Raw genomic sequence first — 20,964 nt, 5'->3', positions numbered from 1 at the left:
TCTGAAATTTTGCGTTATGTATTATACTTCTGGATGTCAGAAATAACGGAAAAAGATGAGAATGCAGATCAGGTGGTATTATCAATATATAGGGTTTACAAGTTTTTTTCAGAAAACCTAAGAAGAAATAATGTTATGCTTTTACAAATACTGGAGTTTTTTTTTTTTTTCTTGTAACTTTAGGTTGCTACTTTGGATACACAGATTGCAGATGATGCTGAGTTACAGAAATATTCAAAGGTAAGCATTATTTTTTAAAAATGTTATCGTTTTCTGTTGTTTGAAGAACTTTAAGTTCGGGGTGCCTGGGTGGCTCAGTCAGTTAAGTGGCTGCCTTTGGCTCGGGTCATGATCCCAGAGTGCTGGGATCAAGCCCCACATTGGGCTCCTTGCTCAGCGGGGAGCCTGCTTCTCCCCTGCCTGCCATTCGCCCTGCTTATGCTTGCTCTCTCCACCCCCTGCCCCATGTCAAATAGATAAATTTTTTTAAAAACTTAAAAAAAAAAAAGGTTTAAGTTCTCATTGAAGAAACTAAGTTTGTGCTGTGACTAGAAGTTTCCAGAATTTAGTCTTAGATGTTTTCTGGAAATGTGGTGGGCTCTTACTGTTATGAAGGGTGTTGGTTAGATATGCCTGGGAAGAACATGGGGTCCCTGTGCCACTTTCAGAAGCCAAAAGCCCGGTTTGATTGCTTCGCCCACCTTACGGGTAGTACACAGAGTAGCATCGTCCAGAGCCCATTAGCCTTTCAGACATTATCAGCAGGACTTTTAAAATGTTTCCTAAAAATCAAGACCACAAACATAGACTTCACAAAATCTTTCGGGTCCGGATGTCTAAAGGCAGAAAAGTGCATTATAGGCAGTATTTTTTCTTGAACTTAAACAATTTTGTAGCGAGAGCTTTATTTCTAATGGCAAAATGCCAGGAGGTGATGGTAACAGTTTTCCCCAACACTTTTAGTTTTTTCTCACTACAAATTAACTTTATAGTTTCTATTTTCGATGATCAGAAAGCAGGGCATTTGGTACTTAGAGAAGACTTCTTGGTGGCTTTCTCAACAAATGATGAGAAAGGAAAGGTATTCTTGTTAAAATAGTTTCACAATTTATATTGTAATCCCAAACGGGTATATGAACTAAGCCGGGCTTAAACTCTGCTGTCACATGCACTATTCAAGAGGAGTTCTCTGTATCCCATGTGGGTTTTTTAAGAAGCTATCTCTTTAGATAGTTCTGCCATTTCTTTCTTTGAGTATTTGTGCTGAATGTTTCTCCTCCATAATTTTATATTATATGGGCTGTCATTTTATAGGTTTGAATTTTCAAGGCTGAGACTGCAGAGAGTATTTCTTTCCTCCTGTGCTAACCTGCATTTTGAGTCACTACCTTGTGTACCTATGGGGCCAACTGACCAAGCTTTTCTCCGATGGGCAATATAAAATCATCATGGCACAATTTATAGTTAATTTTAAATTATTTACAAAATCATCATTAGAATAGTCACTAATTATTAATTCCATCTAACTATGCTGGGAGGGGTTTAATTTAAGAAGATAGTAAGAAATAGAAATACTTCACCAAACTTCAATTGTTATTAACCACTGCAGTACAGTTTACTAATTACATGGACTTTGGGGTCAAACTGCCTGAGTTCAAATTCTGGCTTATGCATTCAGTAGCTTGCAAAATTATCTAAACTCTGTGTCGGTTTTGTTGTCTGTTAAAGGGAGATATTAATAGGATACTACCTACCTCATTGGTTTTATAGGGATTAAATATGCTGTGCCTAGAAGAGTCGCAAGTACATACTAATATGTGTTACTATTTTTATCATTCATAAAAATCAATGATGCTGTCCCCTAAGACCGTTCTTTAATAAACACTAAACTCTTGGATACTTCTTTCAGTTTACTAAGTTTCCTGTGCCTAATCTGCTGCTAAAGCCCATCGATTGAGTCCTTGATTTTAGTTTTTGTTACAGTTTTCTATTCTAGAATTTCTGTTTTATTCCTTTTTAGATTATATTCTTTCGTGGAATTTATAATTTAAAAAAATCTGCATTTGCCATAGTTTCTTCTATTTCTTGAACATATTACTCACAGTTTATAAGGACTTGAAATGGTTAATTTCAGCATCTGGATGAACTTTGTATGTGTTTCTATTGTTTGATATTTTCTTTTGTTATTTGGTTGTCTCTTTCCTCATGTCATAATGTAATTGACTACCTGACATTATGTAGGACAACTACAGAGGCTTTGGGTGATGTTATCTTTGTCCACGGACTCATTCTTGTTTCTGATGAGATTGTGTGTGTGAGTATGTGTGTTGGGGGTGGAGGGGTGAGGGTGGGTGATTATCTCTGAGATGAGATGGAGGTACCATTCTGGTAAGTTTCAGACCCTTTCTGGTTTGCCTTTGCTCCTAAGACCTAGCCTTTCAAGTATTCCATGAGTCAGGAATGTATACTGGTTCCCTCTTCTTAGTGGGACCTGAACTCCAGTTCTATCTCCTCAGTACTTTGGGGCTGCTGAAATCGTTGTTTTTCAGAGTTTTCCCGATTAGCTTTTAGCCTCCTTGCCCATATAGCTTTAGGACTCAAGAGACCTCCTTGGGGAAAACATACCTTAGCTCAGACTCAGCTCATCATGCAGCTCAGCTTTAGTTGTCTGTCCTCCCACGTTCAAAGCCATTAAGACCCTGTATCATCGTACTCTATGATAAGTAAAAAAAGATAATAACCACATTTTGTGTGCACATCTTAAAGAATGGCATTGTCTTTTTCTCAGACAGATGTTCTGTCTCACCTTCATTTCCTAGTTCCTTGTCACCAGTCTTACTGATTTCATTTCTTTTCTGATCAGCTTCTGTGCCATATATATCTATATCTGTTTCAGTATATATCTGCACACACACATATACACACACACACGCACATGTGTGTACTCAGCAAATTTGATATAAACACATGAAAAGGCTTTGAATCGAACAGACTTTCAGAACTTACTCATAGAAACTCACCAATGCATTCAGCTGTACATTCATTCATTCATTATTCAGTTTTCAAATACTTATTAATACCCTGCTTTGTGTCAGACCCTCTACTGGGTGCTGGGGTTTCAGAAGAGAACAGAGGAAAAAAAATCGCTGCCTTGTAGAACTCATATTTTCATAAAGGGAGATAAAAAATAGGATACATTGTATTGGTGATATGTGTCATGGAGAGTTTAAGGCAGGGAAGAAAAATAAGGAATTCAGGACAGAGGGTGGGTTTGCAATTTTAGATAGGTTGACCAGGGAAGGCCTCATTAAAAAGGTGACATCTGAGGAAGCATTTTAGGAGGTGAAATAAGCAGCCTAATTTTTCTTCTACAGAATATGAACAATAATACTTATGTTGGAAGATTAAGTATAAATATGTATAATATATGCCTTAATTAATATAGCTCAGTGCTAATACATAAGAATTGTTCAATAAGTGGTAATTTTGTTTCCCAGTTGTGTGCTTCATTTTTAGTCTCTAAACTTTTAAAGTCTCCTTTAAAAAAAAACTATTTTTTTTTTCAAATTTTTATTTAAATTCTAGCTAGTTAACATATAGTGTAATATTGGTCTCAGGCCATAGAATTTAGTGATTCATCTCTTATAACAGCCAGTGCTCATTGTAAGTGCCCTCCCTAATACCCGTCACCTAGCTAGCCCGCCCCCCCACTCCCCTTCCTCCATCAACCCTCAGTTTGTTCTCTATCTTATGGTTTGCTTCCCTCTCTCCCCCCACTTACTATATGTTCATCTGTTTTGTTTCTTTTTTTCTTTTTTTTTTTTTTTAAAGATTTTATTTATTTATTCGACAGAGATAGAGACAGCCAGCGAGAGAGGGAACACAAGCAGGGGGAGTGGAAGAGGAAGAAGCAGGCTCATAGCAGAAGAGCCTGATGTGGGGCTCGATCCCAGATCGCCGGGATCACGCCCTGAGCCGAAGGCAGACGCTTAACCGCTGTGCCACCCAGGCGCCCCTTTCTGTTTTGTTTCTTAAATTCCACATATGAGTGAAATCATATGGTTTGTCTTTTTCTGACTTATTTTGCCTAGCATAAGCTCCTTCCACATCATTGCAAATGGCAAGATTTCATTCTTTTCGATAATTGAGTAATATTCCATTGTATATATATATATATCATCTCTTCTTTATCCATTCATCAGTCAATGGATATTTGGGCTTTTTCCTGCTTTGGCTATTGTTGATAATGCTGCTACAAACATCAGGGTGCACGTGCCCCTTCAAATCAGTATTTTTGTATCCTTTGGGTAAACTCCTAGTACTGCGCTTGCTGGATCATAGGGTAGTTCTATTTTTCACTTTTTGAGGAACCTTCATATTGTTCTCCAGGGTGATTGCACCAGTTTGCATTCCCACCAACAGTGTAAGAGGGTTCCCCTTTCTCTGCCAACACCTCTTGTTTCCTGTGTTGTTGATTTTAGCCATTCTGACCGGTGTGAGGTGGTATCTCCTCATGGTTTTGATTTGTACTTTCCTGATGACAAATGACATTGAGCGTCTTTTCATGTGTCTTTTAGCCATCTGGATGTTTTCTTTGGCAAAATGTCTAATTTATGTCTTATGCCCATTTCTTAACTGGATTATTTGAGTTTTGGGTGTTGGGTTTGATAAGTTCTTTAGAGATGTTGGGTACTAGTCCTTTATTAGATATGTCATTTGCAAATACCTTCTCCCATTCCATACACTGCCTTTTAGTTTTGTTGTTTCCTTCGCTGTGCAGAAGATTTTTATCTTGCTGAAGTCTCAGTAGTTCATTTTTACTTTTGTTTCTCTTGCCTCTGGCAGTGTGTCTAGTAAGAAGTTGCTACAGTCTCAAAGAGGTTGCTGCCTGTGTTCACTAGGATTTTGATGGTTTCTTGTCTCACATTTAGGTCTTTCATCCATTTTGAATTTATTTTGTGCATTTTGAATTTATTTTTTTGAAACAAAATGGTCGTTTCATTCTTCTGCATGTTGCTGTCCAGTTTTCCCAATACCATTTGTTGAAGAGACTTTTTTCCATTATATATACTTTCCTGCTTTGTTGAAGATTAGGGGACCATATAGTTGTATGCCCATTTCTGGGTTTTCTGTTGTGTTCCATTGATCTGTGTGTCTGTTTTTGTGCCAGTACCATACTGTCCTGATGACTATAGCTTTAAAAAAAAAAAAGATTTTAAAACATTTGATTATTTAATTTAAGAAATTTTGTTGTGCCAAGGTATTTATTTCTTTAAAATTTTTTGCCCTGGAAGAGTCATCCATAATTGTACTATTCTCTTTTCATATTTAGATGCTACCTGTATGTGTTTACATATTTGTAGTTAGCAGGCCCATCCTTTTATGTAATGTATGTGTGAGAGAGAAGGGATGTGTACTTTTCCCATATAACATTATCATACATATTTACTTTTTTAAAAAATCATTTCTTAATTATAAATGTCCACAGATTATTTCTTTATATTGATGAGTTATGGTTTTTAAAAATCCTCTTGTATGGGGCGCCTGGGTGGCTCAGTCATTAAGCATTTGCCTTTGGCTCAGGGTGTGATCCCAGTGTTCTGGGATCGAGCCCCGCATCAGGCTCCTCTGCTGGGAGCCTGCTTCTTCCTCTCCCACTTCCCCTGCTTGTGTTCCCTCTCTCGCTGGCTGTCTCTCTGTCAAATAAATAAAATCTTTAAAAAAAAAATCCTCTTGTGATTGGGAGTTTAGTTCTTAACTTAGGAGCTTTTCATTCCCAGCGCCCCCCCACCCCTCCGCAGTATGTAAATGAGCCTCTATCCCTGCAGAACCTCACAGAGGAGGATGCCAGAGTTTGCACAGGTGCAATGACTCACCTCAAATTATACAGCTAGATGGTCGCAGGGGCAGGCTGCAGTTTAGAGCACATTCATTTATCTCTGAAGTATTTACCGAGTTCCTGCTCTGTGCCAGACACTGCTCCCAACGGTGGGCAGCATAATGGAAAAGGTCTTTGCTCTCATAGAGCCTGGACTCTGGGCTTGGGTTAGGGCATGATAGTAAGCAAGTGAAAAATAGCTTGATAAAATAGTTGTAGATTGTTAGGAATGATGCAAAGGATTAAACAGGATGGTGACAGTGTAACTGGGGAGGAGGGAGCATTCTGGGGATAGAGCCAGAGAAAGCCTTTCTGAGCTCAGGCTTGAAGGATAAGGACGTGGGGAGCTGGGAAACTGGTGAGTGGCAGGTATAAAAACTCTGTGGGAAGACAGGGCCAGCTTGTGGGGAGAATGGAAGCTGTTTGTTTCAGTGTTAGGGTCAGACTAAGTGAAGACTGGAATGTTAAATGTGGCTGGTGAGGAAGACCCGGTGCTGCAGGGCTTCCAGATCCACGGTGGTAAGCCTGGGCTTCGGTTGCAATGCCAGCTAACACCAGTGGATGGTTCGGTGCAGTGTCAAGATCTGAGGTCAAGGCTGTAGGTTTTTCTTCTGTCTCGTCAGGTTTCTGATTAGGAAAGCCACGTTTCTTTCTTTCTTTCTTTTTTTTTATAACTTTTATTTTGTTGTATTAGTCACCATACAGTACATCCCCAGTTTTTGATGCAATGTTCCATGATTCATTATTTGCATATAACACCCAGTGCACCATGCAATATGTGCCCTCCTTACTACCCATCACCGGCCTATCCCAACCCGATAATTGTCTTTCTCTGCTTGATTTATTTCACTTAGCATAATCTCCTCCAGTCCCGTCCACGTTGCTACAAATGTTGGGTAACCGTTCTTTCTGATGGCTGGCTAATATTCCATTGTATATATGGACCACAACTTCTTAATCCAGTCATCTGTTGAAGGGCATCTCGGCTCCTTCCACAATTTAGCTATTGTGGACAATGCTGCTATGAACATTGAGGAAAGCCATGTTTCATGGCCAGAGCTGGTGTTCCTAAGGGTCTAGCTGTCTTCAGATGGTCACTCCAGTTTACTACCCCATTGCCACTGCTCTGGAAGGGGTGACAATTCAAGAAGCACCTTCATAAATTACTGGCCAGTGCTCATAGATAAGGTTTTCTTGTGAGGTGGATGAAGTTGTGGGAAAGAGGGAGGTGAAAGCAGTTTGCAGTGGTTTGAGCATTAGCTGCCCTGCTTCTAGGAAGCCGTTAATCATGACACGAGAACCGTTTTCCCGCATCTGGGGAGACTTGCACTTTTAGGGATGGCTTTCTTGGCAACTGTTTACTATTAAGATAATCACAGCACTGTGAGGAAGAAGCATTAAGCTCGTTCCAGTGACCTTTCTGCTGGCCATCAATTGTGATTCGGACTGAGCGTTAAGAAGATCCCCGGTGTGGGAAACAAAAAGAACACGTCCTGTTCTCTGGTTTTGACAAGATAGGCTGACAAATTTCACTTTATTTCCTCCCTGAATTAGATTCTCTGAACCAGAGGACGTTCAAACATGCGTTTCCCCCTCACTCAATGTGAGCAAATCTAATTTTTAAGGCAGTGGGATGTACCGGACCCTCCCAGGAGTTGCAGTGGGTGTTACCACTCGATTACCAAGATGGGTTCTTTGCTTCAAATACAGTTTCTTCTTTATTTGTCACAGTGACCCTATTGGTCAGCCGGTGTTTTCTTCTTTCCAATTATGATATGTGGGAACCGAGCGTCAGGCAGGCAAAGTGTCTTACCCAGGCTCATATGCAGCTAGGAAGTGTCAAAATTAGGAAACAAATCAGGCATTATCTGGCTTCTGCACCTGTGCCATTTTTTTAAATAAATAATATATGGACAAGACCAAAAATTAAAAAGTTACAGAAGTACGTCCTGCAAAAAATAAGTTTCTCTCCCATCCCAGTCCCCTTGTTCTCCTCCCCAGAGGCAGCTACTGTTAATGGATTCTTAGGTGTGTGAATTTACACTTTGTTGGTCTCTTTTTGAGTGGGGAGCACAAGGCACAGAATGAAGTAACTATAGTAACTGAGGTGCTTAGCTGGGGTAGGTGGCCTCTCGGAAGCAGGAGCTTTTTAAAAATACATGTGTCTTTGGGGCACCTGGGTGGCTCAGTTGGTTAAGCAGCTGCCTTGCGCTTGAGTCATGATCCCAGGGGTTCTGGGATGGAGCCCTGCATTGGGCTTTCCTGCTCAGCAGGGAGTCTGCTTCTCCCTCTCACTCTGACCCTCCTCCCTGCCTGTGCTCTCTCTTGCTCACTCTCTAATGAGAAAATACACATGTCCTATTTTGTCCCTCCTGACCAGTATTCTAATTCTGTAGTTTGTGGTGAAGTCCCTAAAGGAAATTGTGATTCTTTCCTTGCCTCACTCCCCTGAGAACTCTACTGTTCAGGTATTGCTAAAAGGCCTTATATTTGCTCGAGGAAGGAGGTGGTACTTCTTCAAGAAGGGTGAAGGAGGGTTATTGGGAGGATGGCGTTTGTAGTCTACCCTGAAGAGTGGGTTCGGGGAAATAGTTGGATATTCCCAGGTGGAAGAACCACCAAGAACAAAGGTAGTACAAGAGCATATGTGCAAAGTGTTAGATCAGGTGTCAAAAGCTCAAATATCATGTGGGCTACGCAGGTAACATCCAGGATATTTAAAATGATAACGCTAAACAAAACAAAATGATAAATGCGAATTGACTCTTGACCTTGGTGTTAGGCCACTAAAAAGAACCTTCACTGTATTTCTGTATAAAGGAGTACACTGTGTGTATTTTTTGAATATTCAGAATTAAAAATTTAGATGGGCGAGAAGCTTAGGCTGTGTTTCGCTGTTGGAAAGTTGTAGCTTCATTCTTGGAAAGTTTGCTTTTTACTTATGGTAAAATTAGTCATTCTTTCCCTCTGTTAAACATAAATGGCATTTAACATCTTCAGTGTGTGTGTGTGTGTGTGTGTGTGTGTGTGTGTGTTACAAGAACCAATCATGGGGTTCTTTCTGTCCTATTTTGAATTCAGCTTTTTTGGAAGCAGCCTCCCCCATCCTATTGACATATCTGTTCCTCTCCAGAAGGCTTTTTTCCCCCGAAGCAACATCATTTATATTCTCACTTGAGCATTCTGATATCTTGGTTTAGGGCCCTAAAAGTAGAGCTTTTAGCAAAATGAATGAATTGCGGTTTGCTTCATGACCGGTCTCTCCACTCTCAGGTTGAAGGGCTCTAGCTTGCTTGGTCTCATTTGGTCTTCATCATTTTGGCACTGACAGTATATCACACAATGGTCATCGTTTCCCTCGGATATATTTCCTTGGATCTTTTACTTGTCACATCGGGATCAGGAAAACCCTGCTGCTCATTAACTTTGTCAATTTAAATAGGACCCCTTGAATTGAATAAGCATCAATAAAGCATAACATGGGATGTGTGTGAAGGCATCCATCATCTGTCTGCTGCACCCACTTCTGTCATTTTAGCACTTTCTGCTCTCTAAGAACTCAGAATACTGAAGGGGTGGACAACTGAGAGAGACAGATGAAACGGTTGATTTGTTGAGTTGCTAAATGCAGCTGGGACAGGTAATTAAACAGTCCTGCTCCCGCAGAGAAGCCTGCAGCAATGTAACATGAAGTCTCAAAACCCAGCTGTACTCAGATTTAGATTCAGAACTAATATTAGGTAGGCCTCTTTCAGATTGACAGATTTTGTAAACATCATTTCTGGTTTATTTGTTCAGCGTGACTGAAGATGGAGCATGTGTGTTTTGTTCATGGTTTAAGTTTCTAGGGAGCATGTGCTGTTTATAGATATCTGGGAGAATGGCCTACACGGGTACAGCCCCGTATCTGGAAGGCAAGGGATTCCATGGGTGACCGTCTGCTGCTCCTCTGTGCTCCCGCCTATTCCTGACTTCAGCTGTTGCATGGATGTGGTGGGTTAGGGGGACAGCCACATGAATAGGTCAGGATTAGAAGGGGGGCTGAATGAGGAGATTAGATCAGTTCCCTCCTTAATCCTTTTATTTTTTTTTATGGGGGCATATTTTTATGTAAGTAGCACTAGTCTGTGTATAGGGCAATGTCTTTGTTTTAATTTGGGTACTTCTATCCAGAAGTTGCTATCCCCATCTACTCAGTTGCTCGAACAGAAATCTAGCAATTACCTTTTTATTGACCTTCCACAGGCAGCCCCTTGCAGGCTCTTTGTAGGGCTGATGTGTTCTTACCCTTCAGTTCTTACCACAAATGTCCCCATCTCTGGGAAACCTACCCTGACCAACTTTCCAAAATGACCTCTACCAGTCATGTGTGGTATCTTGACCCTGATTAGTTCCTTCATAGCATTTATCACGATTAGTAATTATTTGGTTTACACTTGTTTGTTGGTGAATTGTTTTTTGTTGTTGTTGTTAAAGATTGATTAATTTGAGAGAGAGGGAGATTGAGAGAGCTGAGCAGGGGGAGGGGCAGAGGGAGAGAATCTCAAGCAGACTCCCCTTGGAGCACAGAGCCTGACTCGGGGCTTAATCTCATGACCCTGAGATCATGACCTGAGCCGAAATCAAGAGTCGGACACTTAACCAACTGAGCCCCCCAGGTGCCTCTGTTGGCAAATTGTTTTGTTAACTTGTTTGTATCTGCTTTGCCCTCTTGCTTATTTATTGTCTGTCTTTCACACTGATATTAATGCTATCCGGGGTCAGGACTGTTTCTTTCATTCACCTTACGATTCCAGCTCATAACTCAGATCCTTGCACATCGTTTATATCCTATAAATACATGGTGGATATCAAGTGCAGACTAGATTGTAGATCGGAGGTATGCTAGTAAATGTCTAGCTCTCAAAACAGCAAAAGAAATCAAACAAAAAGCAGCCCAAATTTGTAGTATTTACCAGTACCTGTGGTGTAAGTAGTCCCACCATGGCAGATTTCAGGCTACCTGAATGACCTCACTGAACACTGAGCTGGGAAATGATTCACAATAGCCCTTCATCGTTTCAGATTTCTCTGTGGGAACAGAGCTATTTAATTACTTTGCCCAGGTTCATTTAGCGACTCAACAAATCATCCATTCATCTGCCTTTCAGTTCACCCCTTCAGTAGCATATAGAGTATTTAGGTAGTTTTTAGACAGTATTTCCACTGTACATAGTAGTCCCTTAAAGAAGGTAGATAAAGTGTAAGTAAAAATAATTAGGAAGTGATGGATTTTGAATACTTACTACATTTATTTTTAATATCATTTATTTAACTATAGTTGTATAGAATTTAATTTTTAGTGATGGCTGCATTTAACAGCTGACTTGCAAAATTCCTGAAAATTGAGCAATCTGTTCTTGCAAGCAGCCTTCTTACCACTGGAGATGACGTATGGTGGACGTACTGACCACTCTGCCCCAGTGTTTGCCTTATAAACAAAGGAAGGGAGAGAGCTGGCAGACATGGGTGATTAGTTCTTATTATAGAAACATTTCTCTGAGAGTTTTTATTTAACCTTTCACTACTAAGGAAAAGACTAAAAAAAAAAAACAAAACAAAACCACCCACACTGATAATAAGGAAACTGATGTCGTCTTCTGGTTTGATATGCATGATTAGGTTCAGTGTCTGGGCAAGAGGATGAGGGGACCACAGCGAGAAATAAAGAAATCACACAATCACACAGAGGGAACAAGAGCGAAAACAATGCTAACCTCCTATTTAGATCCTTGTAGATTCTGAAGTGCTTGGTGGTCAAGAGCACGTAATTTTCAGAAAACTAGTCCAGGGCCAGAAGTCCCTCGTGCCTGTTTTAAGTAATGACATCTTGGTGTGCTGGACTTCCTGCCACCTCACATTTGTGTGTGTATGTGTCTGTGTACAGTGGGAAGGACGTGAGCCCCAGATGGTGTCTGAAGCAAGACCTGTAGAACTCTGGGGATTCAGAGCAGATGACGAAGGGGAGGTGACAGGCTCAGAAAAGGGGTCACAGGGAGTAGGAAATATGAAGAAAAGAACCATGTTGTGGGTGCATTGCCATGCTGTGTAGGGTTTTCGCCTTATCAAATATATAGTTAGAGGGGGGCCTGGTATTTTTAGATAAATGGACTATTGATATAGGAAATATAAATCATAATTATTAAGTACCATTTACCACATTAAAGTTTATGCAGCCACAATGAGAAATCATGAGCTCCACCTTCAAAAGTCAAGGGAATAGAGCTTGGTGAGTGCATTTGACCTTTAGAGCCAACGCCACCAACTCCCATCTGTTTACTTCGACAGGGGCTAGAGTTTCTTAACCCTTGACTCATATTTGAGCCCATACGAATCCTTCTAAGCCAACAGCATCAGTCCTAGGATGGAATAATAATTGCCTTCCTTATTGCATAGCCATCCTCCCCCAACTGGAAATTGTTCTACTTAAGTTGGTGACATGGAAAAGGAGTTCCTGAGTGAGGCATCATTTTTCACAGATTAGTTCAAAAAAAATATTTAATGAGTCTGTGTTTAGTGCCTGGTACTATTATAGGGCCTGAGGTTATAGAGAGAAAATATAGACTTTGCATTTAAGCAGGGGGAACAATCAAGAAAATAGAAATTCTAAACGCAGTAGGTTGTGAGCTGTGATTGAGATCTGTACAAGGTGGTCTTGGACCCCAAACAGGGGCACATTAACTCAGATATCAGGAAGGACTTCCTGGAAGTGACACTGCCTTGGTACTGAAGTGTGAGTGGAGATTAGGTAATAAAGAGGAACTAGAATGTTCTGGGAGATGGGAAGCCTGCAGAAAAATGAAACCTAGAATCCGTACTGGGAACCATAGAAAGTTTGGAATGCTTAGAAATGAAGGCTTAGATGCTTAGAAATGAAGGCAAGACTCCATCCCTAGGGAATCTGAAAGGAAAAGAGGAGTGAGAGCAAGAAGACAAATTACTCCTATTTTATTAGTGGCAAGTTTTCCCATTATTGTCCTCTGTTGGGATCTTGATGATCTGATTCAAGAGGTGGGGATTTCATGTCAAAATAATACTTGATGGAGGATTAACAGCTGGCTGTGTCCTTGTCAGGTTTGATGTTGTTGCTTTGTATTTTGCTGCAGCTGCTGCCCATTCACACTCTGAGGCTTGGCATGGAAGTGGATTCCTTTGATGGGCACCATTATATCTCTTCAGTTGCTCCAGGTGGTCCTGTTGATACATTGAACCTCCTGCAGCCAGAGGATGAGCTTCTTGAGGTAAAATTTCTGAGAGATAAAAGACACAGGACAGGAATTTCTAAGTTGTAGGAAAATGTATTTTTACCAGAAATGCACTGAATTACATTATTGCCAGTGTAATGTGAACACTTACATTGAAAAATACTTGGGGACTATCCTTTCAAGTATACAACATAGTATTATTAACGATAGCCCCCAAATTGCTTTAAGAGTAGATCTCAGATGTTTTTACCACACATACAAAATGGTAAGTAACCATGTGCGGTGATGAATGTGTTAACTAACTTAATTGTGACAATATTTCACAATATAGATGTATGTCGAATCATCACACTGTACACCTTAAACTTAATGTTTTGTGTCAATTTTATCTGAATAGAACTGGAGAAAATGAAATAAAATAAAGGCAAAGAAAAATATAGCCTATGTAATGATAAAGAGAATAGATAATATGCTTTCAGTTCATTTTCCCCGTCTTTTGGGACTCCTGAGATGTTCTTTCAAGTGCTTATTTAAGTGATTGAGAAAGAAGCTAATGTCTTGCTTTAGTTTAATAGCAGAATTAGGATTTTTTTTTTTTTTTAGCAAAATTCTTTTTTAAGAGACAAATCCCTATCCCTTGTTTGCAACATGTAGTCACATTCACTTGCAGGTTTTATTGGTTATTTCTAATAAGAATTAGGCTAGCTGGATGACCTCAGGCTTATGTATTGCTGACTGGTATTCAGATTGTCTCCTTGGGGCTCGCTTCTCCAACATGGCAGCCTCTGTGGGCTCACTCAGGCTCCCCAGCCTGTCTTCAGCTAGAGCAATTCTAGAGCACTTTTGCTCTGACATAACGTTCTTGAGAGATTTTGTTAGCTTGGATAGTCTTAGAGCTAACGTAATGAACAAACAGCATTGAATCCCCTAATTTTACAGACAGGAAAATAAGGCATTGATTTCCCCCAGCTTTATATACTCATAGCATGATGACTTTAGTTCATGTTTTCTACCTCCCATTTCACTGTTTTTTTTCAAATACACTACTTCCTAAGCTCCTAAAAAAACAAATGTGGGGAATGGTCAAACTTAAAGAAGGCTGGTAAAAGAGGGTTCTGCCAAGAGTTAGGAACCACAAGAAGCTCTAATTTGGGTTTAATAGAATCAACCTTGTAGCCTTAGCCAAGATTAGACTCCCATGGGCCTTGATTTTAGAGATGTCTTTCTAAAGTTGATGTTTACTCAAAGTGAGATGACAAGGATAGCAAATAGGGTTGTTGTTGGGTGCAACTGCATTTTTGAGTTGTGTCTGGCCACCTAGAGAAGTATGTTGAGAATTCTGGCTGACTTTTGAGGTCAGAGGGAAAGCTGCCATGACTAGTCGTTAAATTTTGTCATAAGCATGGGACGGCTGGATGTGGTTAAAACCGGACGGTTTTAAGCTGTAGATAAGTGGCTTATTTTTAGAAGTGCTCAAGGAATCCTACTGGGATGCTTATTATGGAATAATGCCTTTAAGTTTTACTACATGACTGAGGGGTTTTGTTTTTTTGTTTTTTGTTGTTTTTGGTTTTTGTTTATTGTTTTGGTTTTGGTACTAAGATCATATCTTTCTCTTTTGATTGTCAGGGTGTGTACTAGCTTTATGGATATCACATATAATAATCTGTAGATTGGAGACCATTTCTATAATGTATAGTTTGTAGGTATTGAGAAAGGAGATATTTTTGTTTGGAGAGAAGTGGAATTTGTAAAAACCAGTTAGATTCTTTTTTGTGAGAAATACACATGTATTGTCCTGTATACCTGAAACTAATGTAATGTGGTATGTCAACTACAGTTTTTGAAAATTTTAATTTCAGAGTAGTTGACATACAGTGTTCTGTTAACTACAATTAAAAATCATAATAAAAATTATAATAAAATACTTTTTCTCTAAGGAAAAAATATGCATACACAAAATTACCATTTTAACCATTTTGGTGTACAGTTCAGTGGCATGAAGCATGATTCACTAATAGTATGTGGTAGGTGATAAAGAAATAGTGGCAAGTATAGAGGAAGTGTGCATGATCCCAGCCATCAGCTGAGTCCTCTGTGCTTCAGCCAAGCCTAAGATCCCATGGGCCTTCCATCTTATAAGAGAACATGGTAAAATAAGGTAGTATACTGTAATTCTTAATTAGAGATTTCTGGTGAAAACAAGGGGGATAGGAAGTGAGGCATAGGTTTGAAGTCAGAAGAGCTGCCCCTGTGTTTGAATTTGCCACAGCTTCACAATCTATCCTCTGACACGTCACTCAACTGTTTTGAGAGTTGTTTTTCATCAGTAGATGCCTACCTCACCATGTTTTTGTGAGAGTCTAGTGGAATAACAGCAATGTAAACTTTATTTTATTTTAAAGATTTTATTTATATGAGAGCGTGTGTGAGCTGAAGGGGGCAGAGAGGAGCAGAGGGGAAGGAAGGGGGAAAGAATCTCCATCAGACTCCGTGTTGTGTGTGGAGCCTGACCTGGGGCTCGATCTCACGACCTGAGCTGAAACCAAGAGCCCTGTGCTTAACTGACTGAGCCACCCAGGTGTCCCTTAAACTTTATTTTTTTAACATACAGTGTTTTATTGGTTTCAGGCATACAATATAGTGATTCAACAATTCATACATCACCCTGTGGTCATCACAACAAGTGTGCTCCTTAATCCCCCTCACCTATTTCACCCACTCCCCACTCACTTCCCCACTGGTAACTCTCAGTTCTCTGTAATTAAGAGTCTCTTTCTTGATTTGTCTCTGTTTTTTTCCCTTCCCTCATTTGTTTTGTTTCTTAAATTCCACTAGTGAAATTGTATGGTAATTGTCTTTCTCTGACTTATTTCACTTCACATTATACTCTCTAACTCCATGTCATTGCAAATGGTAAGATTTCATTCTTTTTTATGGCTGAATAATAGTCCTCTGTGCGTGCATGCGCGCGCGCGTGTGTGTGTACACACGTATACCACATCTTTTTTTATCCATTCCATTCACCAGTCGATGGACACGTGGACTGTTTCCATAATTTGACTGTTGTAAATAATGCTGAAGTAAACATTGGGATACATGTATCCCTTTGAATTAGTGTTTTTGTATTCTTTGGATAAATAGTACTGTGATTGATTGTAGGGTAGTTCTGTTTTTAACTTTTTGAGGAACCTCCATACTGTTTTCCAGAGTGGCTGCATTCATCCATGTAAACTTTAAAGCATTATCTCACTGTGAGATCTTGGCAGTATTATCGCTGTGAAAAGGCATAAACAGTCTTTATGGGATAAGATGAATGAGGATTGAATGAGGTAATGTAGTGGGACAATACTTGTACAGTATTATGTACTCTGCAAATGTGTATGTGTGTGTGCTTTCTAATCACAGAGCCTGAATAATTAAGACTTGATAGCACTTAAGAGGGTCTCAAGTTGGAGGGCCTAGAGAAATACTGTGAACTCTAAAATAAAAATTGGCTTATTCTGAATAGCCAAATATAGAAATAAAAAAATCTCTTAAGTTATCCAAATAAACTCCCTGAACCTAAAGAGTGTGTGTGTGTGCGTGCACATGCGTGCTCCTTAGAGCTTAAAACCAGAAACACAAATATGCTTTGGGGTTAGAACATTGTGCCAAGTCTCAGCCCAGAGCAGCTATTTACAGCAGCCATAAATCCTCTTAGATAGGAGTTGGTAATGGGAAATGTGACCAATCCCTTAACAGTAGAGAACAGTGAGGAGGACTACCAGGCCCTGCTATAATAATTGGAGACAATTCAAATGAATAAATAATGAGCTAAATAAATATTTAAATGTACTCCAAGATAAAAACCTGAAAAGTGATGTTCTAATTTGTTGAAGTAATGGGAAACACAAACTAAGACTTGCGTGTGGTAGAATTCTTGGCTTTGGTTGTATCCGCTTGCTTTCTTCTCAGTATAGAGTACTGTGTATTCAGATGATTTGAGAACTTTCTGTGTTTGTGGCACCACTTGGCACTGGGGACGTGATATGACCAGTGAAGGTTGACTTTCAGTTCTTCCGGGGAAAAACCTGTCAGCCGCTGAACTTGCTGTCCCCCGGGTCCCTTTCATCGGTCAGAAAGTCTTGGGAGATGCTATTGACTGTTCTACCGGGACCAGCTCCCTGGAGCATATATGGATCTCTTTACTCTGTGGTGGTATCTCTGTAAATAATTAAGAGGCAGAGAGATGGTGTCTGGCCTGACGGCTGAGTGCTTGTATGTTGAGGGCCTGAGAGTGGCTCCCAGCGATGATTGACTTGGGGCTGAGGCTGCTGCTGCTGAGATGCGTGCAACAACCCAGAGGGTCATATTCTCTGAGAATGACAGATTTTGTGCAAAGGTTTCTCCCAGGAAAGTCAGCCCCGCCGGTTATCTGGACATTAGCACGGCACCTGTCAGAAGTTGATGCCAGCCCAGAAATATCTTTAAAACGAATAATGCTACTGACCCCTCCCAGGAAGATAGGAGTCAGATGTGAAAAGATTGGTTAATGCCTGGATTACGTTCATGCCTCAGCTTTTGGGGAGTAGCAGACAGATCAGTTTTTAGGGGCATGGAGTCAGAACTGAGAGAGCTTCTGGAGCTTAAGTCAAGTAGATAAAAAAATTAGATTTATCTTTGTAAATCATCTTTGGTGCAAAATATTACTGTGCACTAAAATATGAAACTTAGATAATTTTGTGGTGATAAGCATTAAGCATTAGTAAGGAGTAGCTGGTTATCATTTTGTTTTAAGCACATGGAACACACATCAAACAATTCGAAAACTGACACACATCCTATACTTGATGGCTGTGTGAGCAGAACGTGCAAGAATAGAATGGAGGCAAACTTACATGTATTTCTTTTCTGTAGACATGATTTCTCTAGGAAGGTATTAAGCGTCAGAGGGGAAGATGGACCATGAGAGACTACGGACTCCAGGAAACAAACTGAGGGTTACTGGAGGGGAGGTGGGTAGGGGGATGGGGTAACCAGATGATGGGCATTAAGGAGGGCACATGATGTAATGAGCATTGAGTGTTATATGCAACTGATGAATTCCTTGAGAGCTTGTTTGGAGGTTCTAGCAGGGGAGCGCAGCTACTCGTATACCCTTGACCGAAGAACGGTCCTCCTCTATCGGGGAAGGTCGTCCTCTTCGACCGAGCGCACAGCTTCGGGAGGGACGCACATGGAGCGGTGAGGGAGGAAGGGGACACCCGCCTAGCCAGCCAGATCAGCCGAATCAACCCTGGCGATCAATGGGGTGACAGATGTCGCAGCCAGATCGCCCTCACATCCGCAACTGATGAATTCCTGAACTCTACATCTCAAACCAATGATGTGCTATATGTTGGCTAACTGAATTTAAGTTTGAAAAAAAGTTTATGGCATGTGAAAGAAAATTGTGAAATTGATGCTAAATTTTGACAGCTGAGTATCCCAGATTTTGTTACCTACACATTGTAAATTGAGCAGTTTTTAAGTACAGCCTTAAAATTAGTGTTAATATCTATAGTGGTATTTTTATGAAATGAAAAAGCAAAAGGAGGCGTTCTTAGGAAGACTAGCAGTGATATTTAGTGTGTTTAAGGAGAGATGTGTAGAAGTAGATGAGAGAATTCAACATTGGAGGATAGAGAAGAGAAAGCATGGAGGTGTGAAAAATTAGGCAGATCACTTATAACCCTCACACGTCTTAGACTTTCTTCACTGAAATTCAGTAAAGATTTAGTCTTAATTTTTGTACATTTGATTTCTAATGTTTTTAGTTACTACTAAAATAACGTTTAGACCCTTTGTTCATGGGGAAGATAAAGCAATCCGGTTTTTATTTGGATAAATCCATGTGAGCATGGGACTTTGGTTTTTTCTTCGGGGCCTGCTCACTTCTAACTTATCCCTTGTCTTTCTAGGTCAATGGTGTGCAGCTGTATGGGAAATCTCGCCGAGAAGCAGTGTCTTTCCTCAAAGAGGTGCCTCCTCCCTTTACCTTGGTTTGCTGTCGACGACTGTTTGATGATGAAGCTTCTGTGGATGAACCAAGGGCCACTGAAGCCCCTCTTCCCAAGATGGAGGTACTAACTGAATATTCCGTGGCTCCCAGAGGAGTGAGCATTCATCAAGAATGCCCTGAACAGTGTGTTTGGATATGAAAGGAGGGGAGAATTTTCCATCTTCTTTTATTTGACTACAGTAGCACTCAAAGGCAATAATGCATAGCTTTACAAACCGTTACTTTTCATTTCACATCATAAAACTTTTTTTCTTCTTCTTCTTTTTTTTTTTTTTTTACCTGAAATGTTGGTGACATTAATGTGCATGCCCTTTATTTTAGAGAACCTTTTTTTAGTAATTTCCAGGGCTCATTACTTTTGGCTCCCAGTTCAGCTCAGTTCATCTTAAGTTGAAGATATTGGTGAGTGTTGAGTATCTAATGGACTTCCCTTTTTCAGAGCCTTAGAAATATGAAGATCTATGACCAGTTTCAAAGTGAGTAAAAATTGCTGTAAAAGCCTTCAGAAGGTCAGAGAATAAAATAACATTTTCTGTGCTCTTGGTACACTTCTTTTTTTAAAAAGAACATTGTGATTATGAGAACGGTTTTAAGCACGTGCTTTGCCGTCTTACGCCAATTGTAACCTCATCTTTTATGCCACTTCCCCTATCCTACTCCCACCCCCCCTTTCCAGACCCTTACAAATTATAATTCCATTAACACCAGTTTACTTATTTATTTTTATATTTTTTAAGATTTTCTTTATGTATTTGACAGAGAGCGCAAGTAGGGGAAACGGTAGGGAGGGGGAGAAGCAGACTCTCCGCTGAGCAGGGATCCCAATGTGGGACTTGATCCCAGGACCCTGGGATCATGACCTGAGCTGATGGCAGATCCTTAACCAACTGAGCCACCCAGGTGTCCCATTAACACCAGTTTAGACACACAGAGTCTTCGCTTTACCTGCTTATGGTGTGAGTTTCAAGATAATCGTGCCTCTACCACTAAGTGATTATGTATCTTTGAGCAAATAACTTGACTTTCTGTTCATCCCCTTTTTTTGAAAGTTGGGAATACCTATAGTACTTACTGCCCTCATCAGTTTATATGAGAAGGAAATGAAGTAATATGTGCCCAACTCTTAGTGCAGTAACGCCTTGCACATGAAAAGTGCTCAGGAAAAGTTAACTATTGCTCTTGACTCCTCCAGTCCAGCCCTCTGTGTTTCCTGATTTCCTGAAGTATGTAAGAGGCTAGCCCTGTCTTAGGGTCACAGATACTTTCATGTGTATTAAGCTTGCTTTTACAAGAAAACTCAGCTCCCGTGAGCAGAGTCATATCTTAAAATTATTTTGTCTCTCATAGTGTTTTTATTGTATACTGGGTGTATAAGAATTGCTTAATCCATTATTGATGGAGAATCTTTTTTTTCTTAACGTTTATCTTTGGTAAAACATATTTCAAGGAAGGAACTGGAATATCACTTTTGTGATTCTTAGTATCTTTACTAAAATTCAATGTGGATGAGGGCTTACCTCTAAAGATTGATAAAAATGCCTTTAATCTCATCTTACAGGGTGTGTAAATCACCCAGCTTGCTGACTCAGTGCTCCCATCTGTCATCCTTTACCACAATGGGTAAACAACAGCTTTGAATTATTCTAAATGTCAACCTTGCTGCCCATTAGTTGATTGCTTTCCATTCTGTAAATACAGGAGTTATGCAGAATTGATTGTATCAAAGTGATATATCTCAGGTTGGACTATAATATCTTATGTATCTTGGATGCCTTGAAATTTCTATAAACTTAGGTTTT

The 20,964-nt window shown here is 40.1% G+C and overlaps 1 protein-coding gene across 2 annotated transcripts in view; it reads left to right on the top strand.

Moving 5' to 3' along the window:
- The window catches only part of PATJ (PATJ crumbs cell polarity complex component), a 336,896-nt gene that overhangs the window by 49,175 nt on the left and 266,757 nt on the right, over positions 1–20,964 (top strand). For both annotated transcript variants that reach the window (XM_040627217.1, XM_040627218.1), the window contains exons 14-16: positions 184–240; positions 13,024–13,158; positions 19,065–19,226. In XM_040627217.1, coding sequence (XP_040483151.1) covers positions 184–240; positions 13,024–13,158; positions 19,065–19,226 — 354 coding nt within the window. The remainder of the gene's footprint in view (positions 1–183; positions 241–13,023; positions 13,159–19,064; positions 19,227–20,964) is intronic.

Source organism: Ursus maritimus, unplaced genomic scaffold (assembly GCF_017311325.1).
Source record: "Ursus maritimus isolate PB19 unplaced genomic scaffold, ASM1731132v1 scaffold_12, whole genome shotgun sequence".
Classification (NCBI taxonomy): Eukaryota; Metazoa; Chordata; class Mammalia; order Carnivora; family Ursidae; genus Ursus; species Ursus maritimus.
The sequence above is the reverse complement of the archived record's forward strand: the minus strand, read 5'-3'. Positions and strand labels throughout refer to the sequence as shown.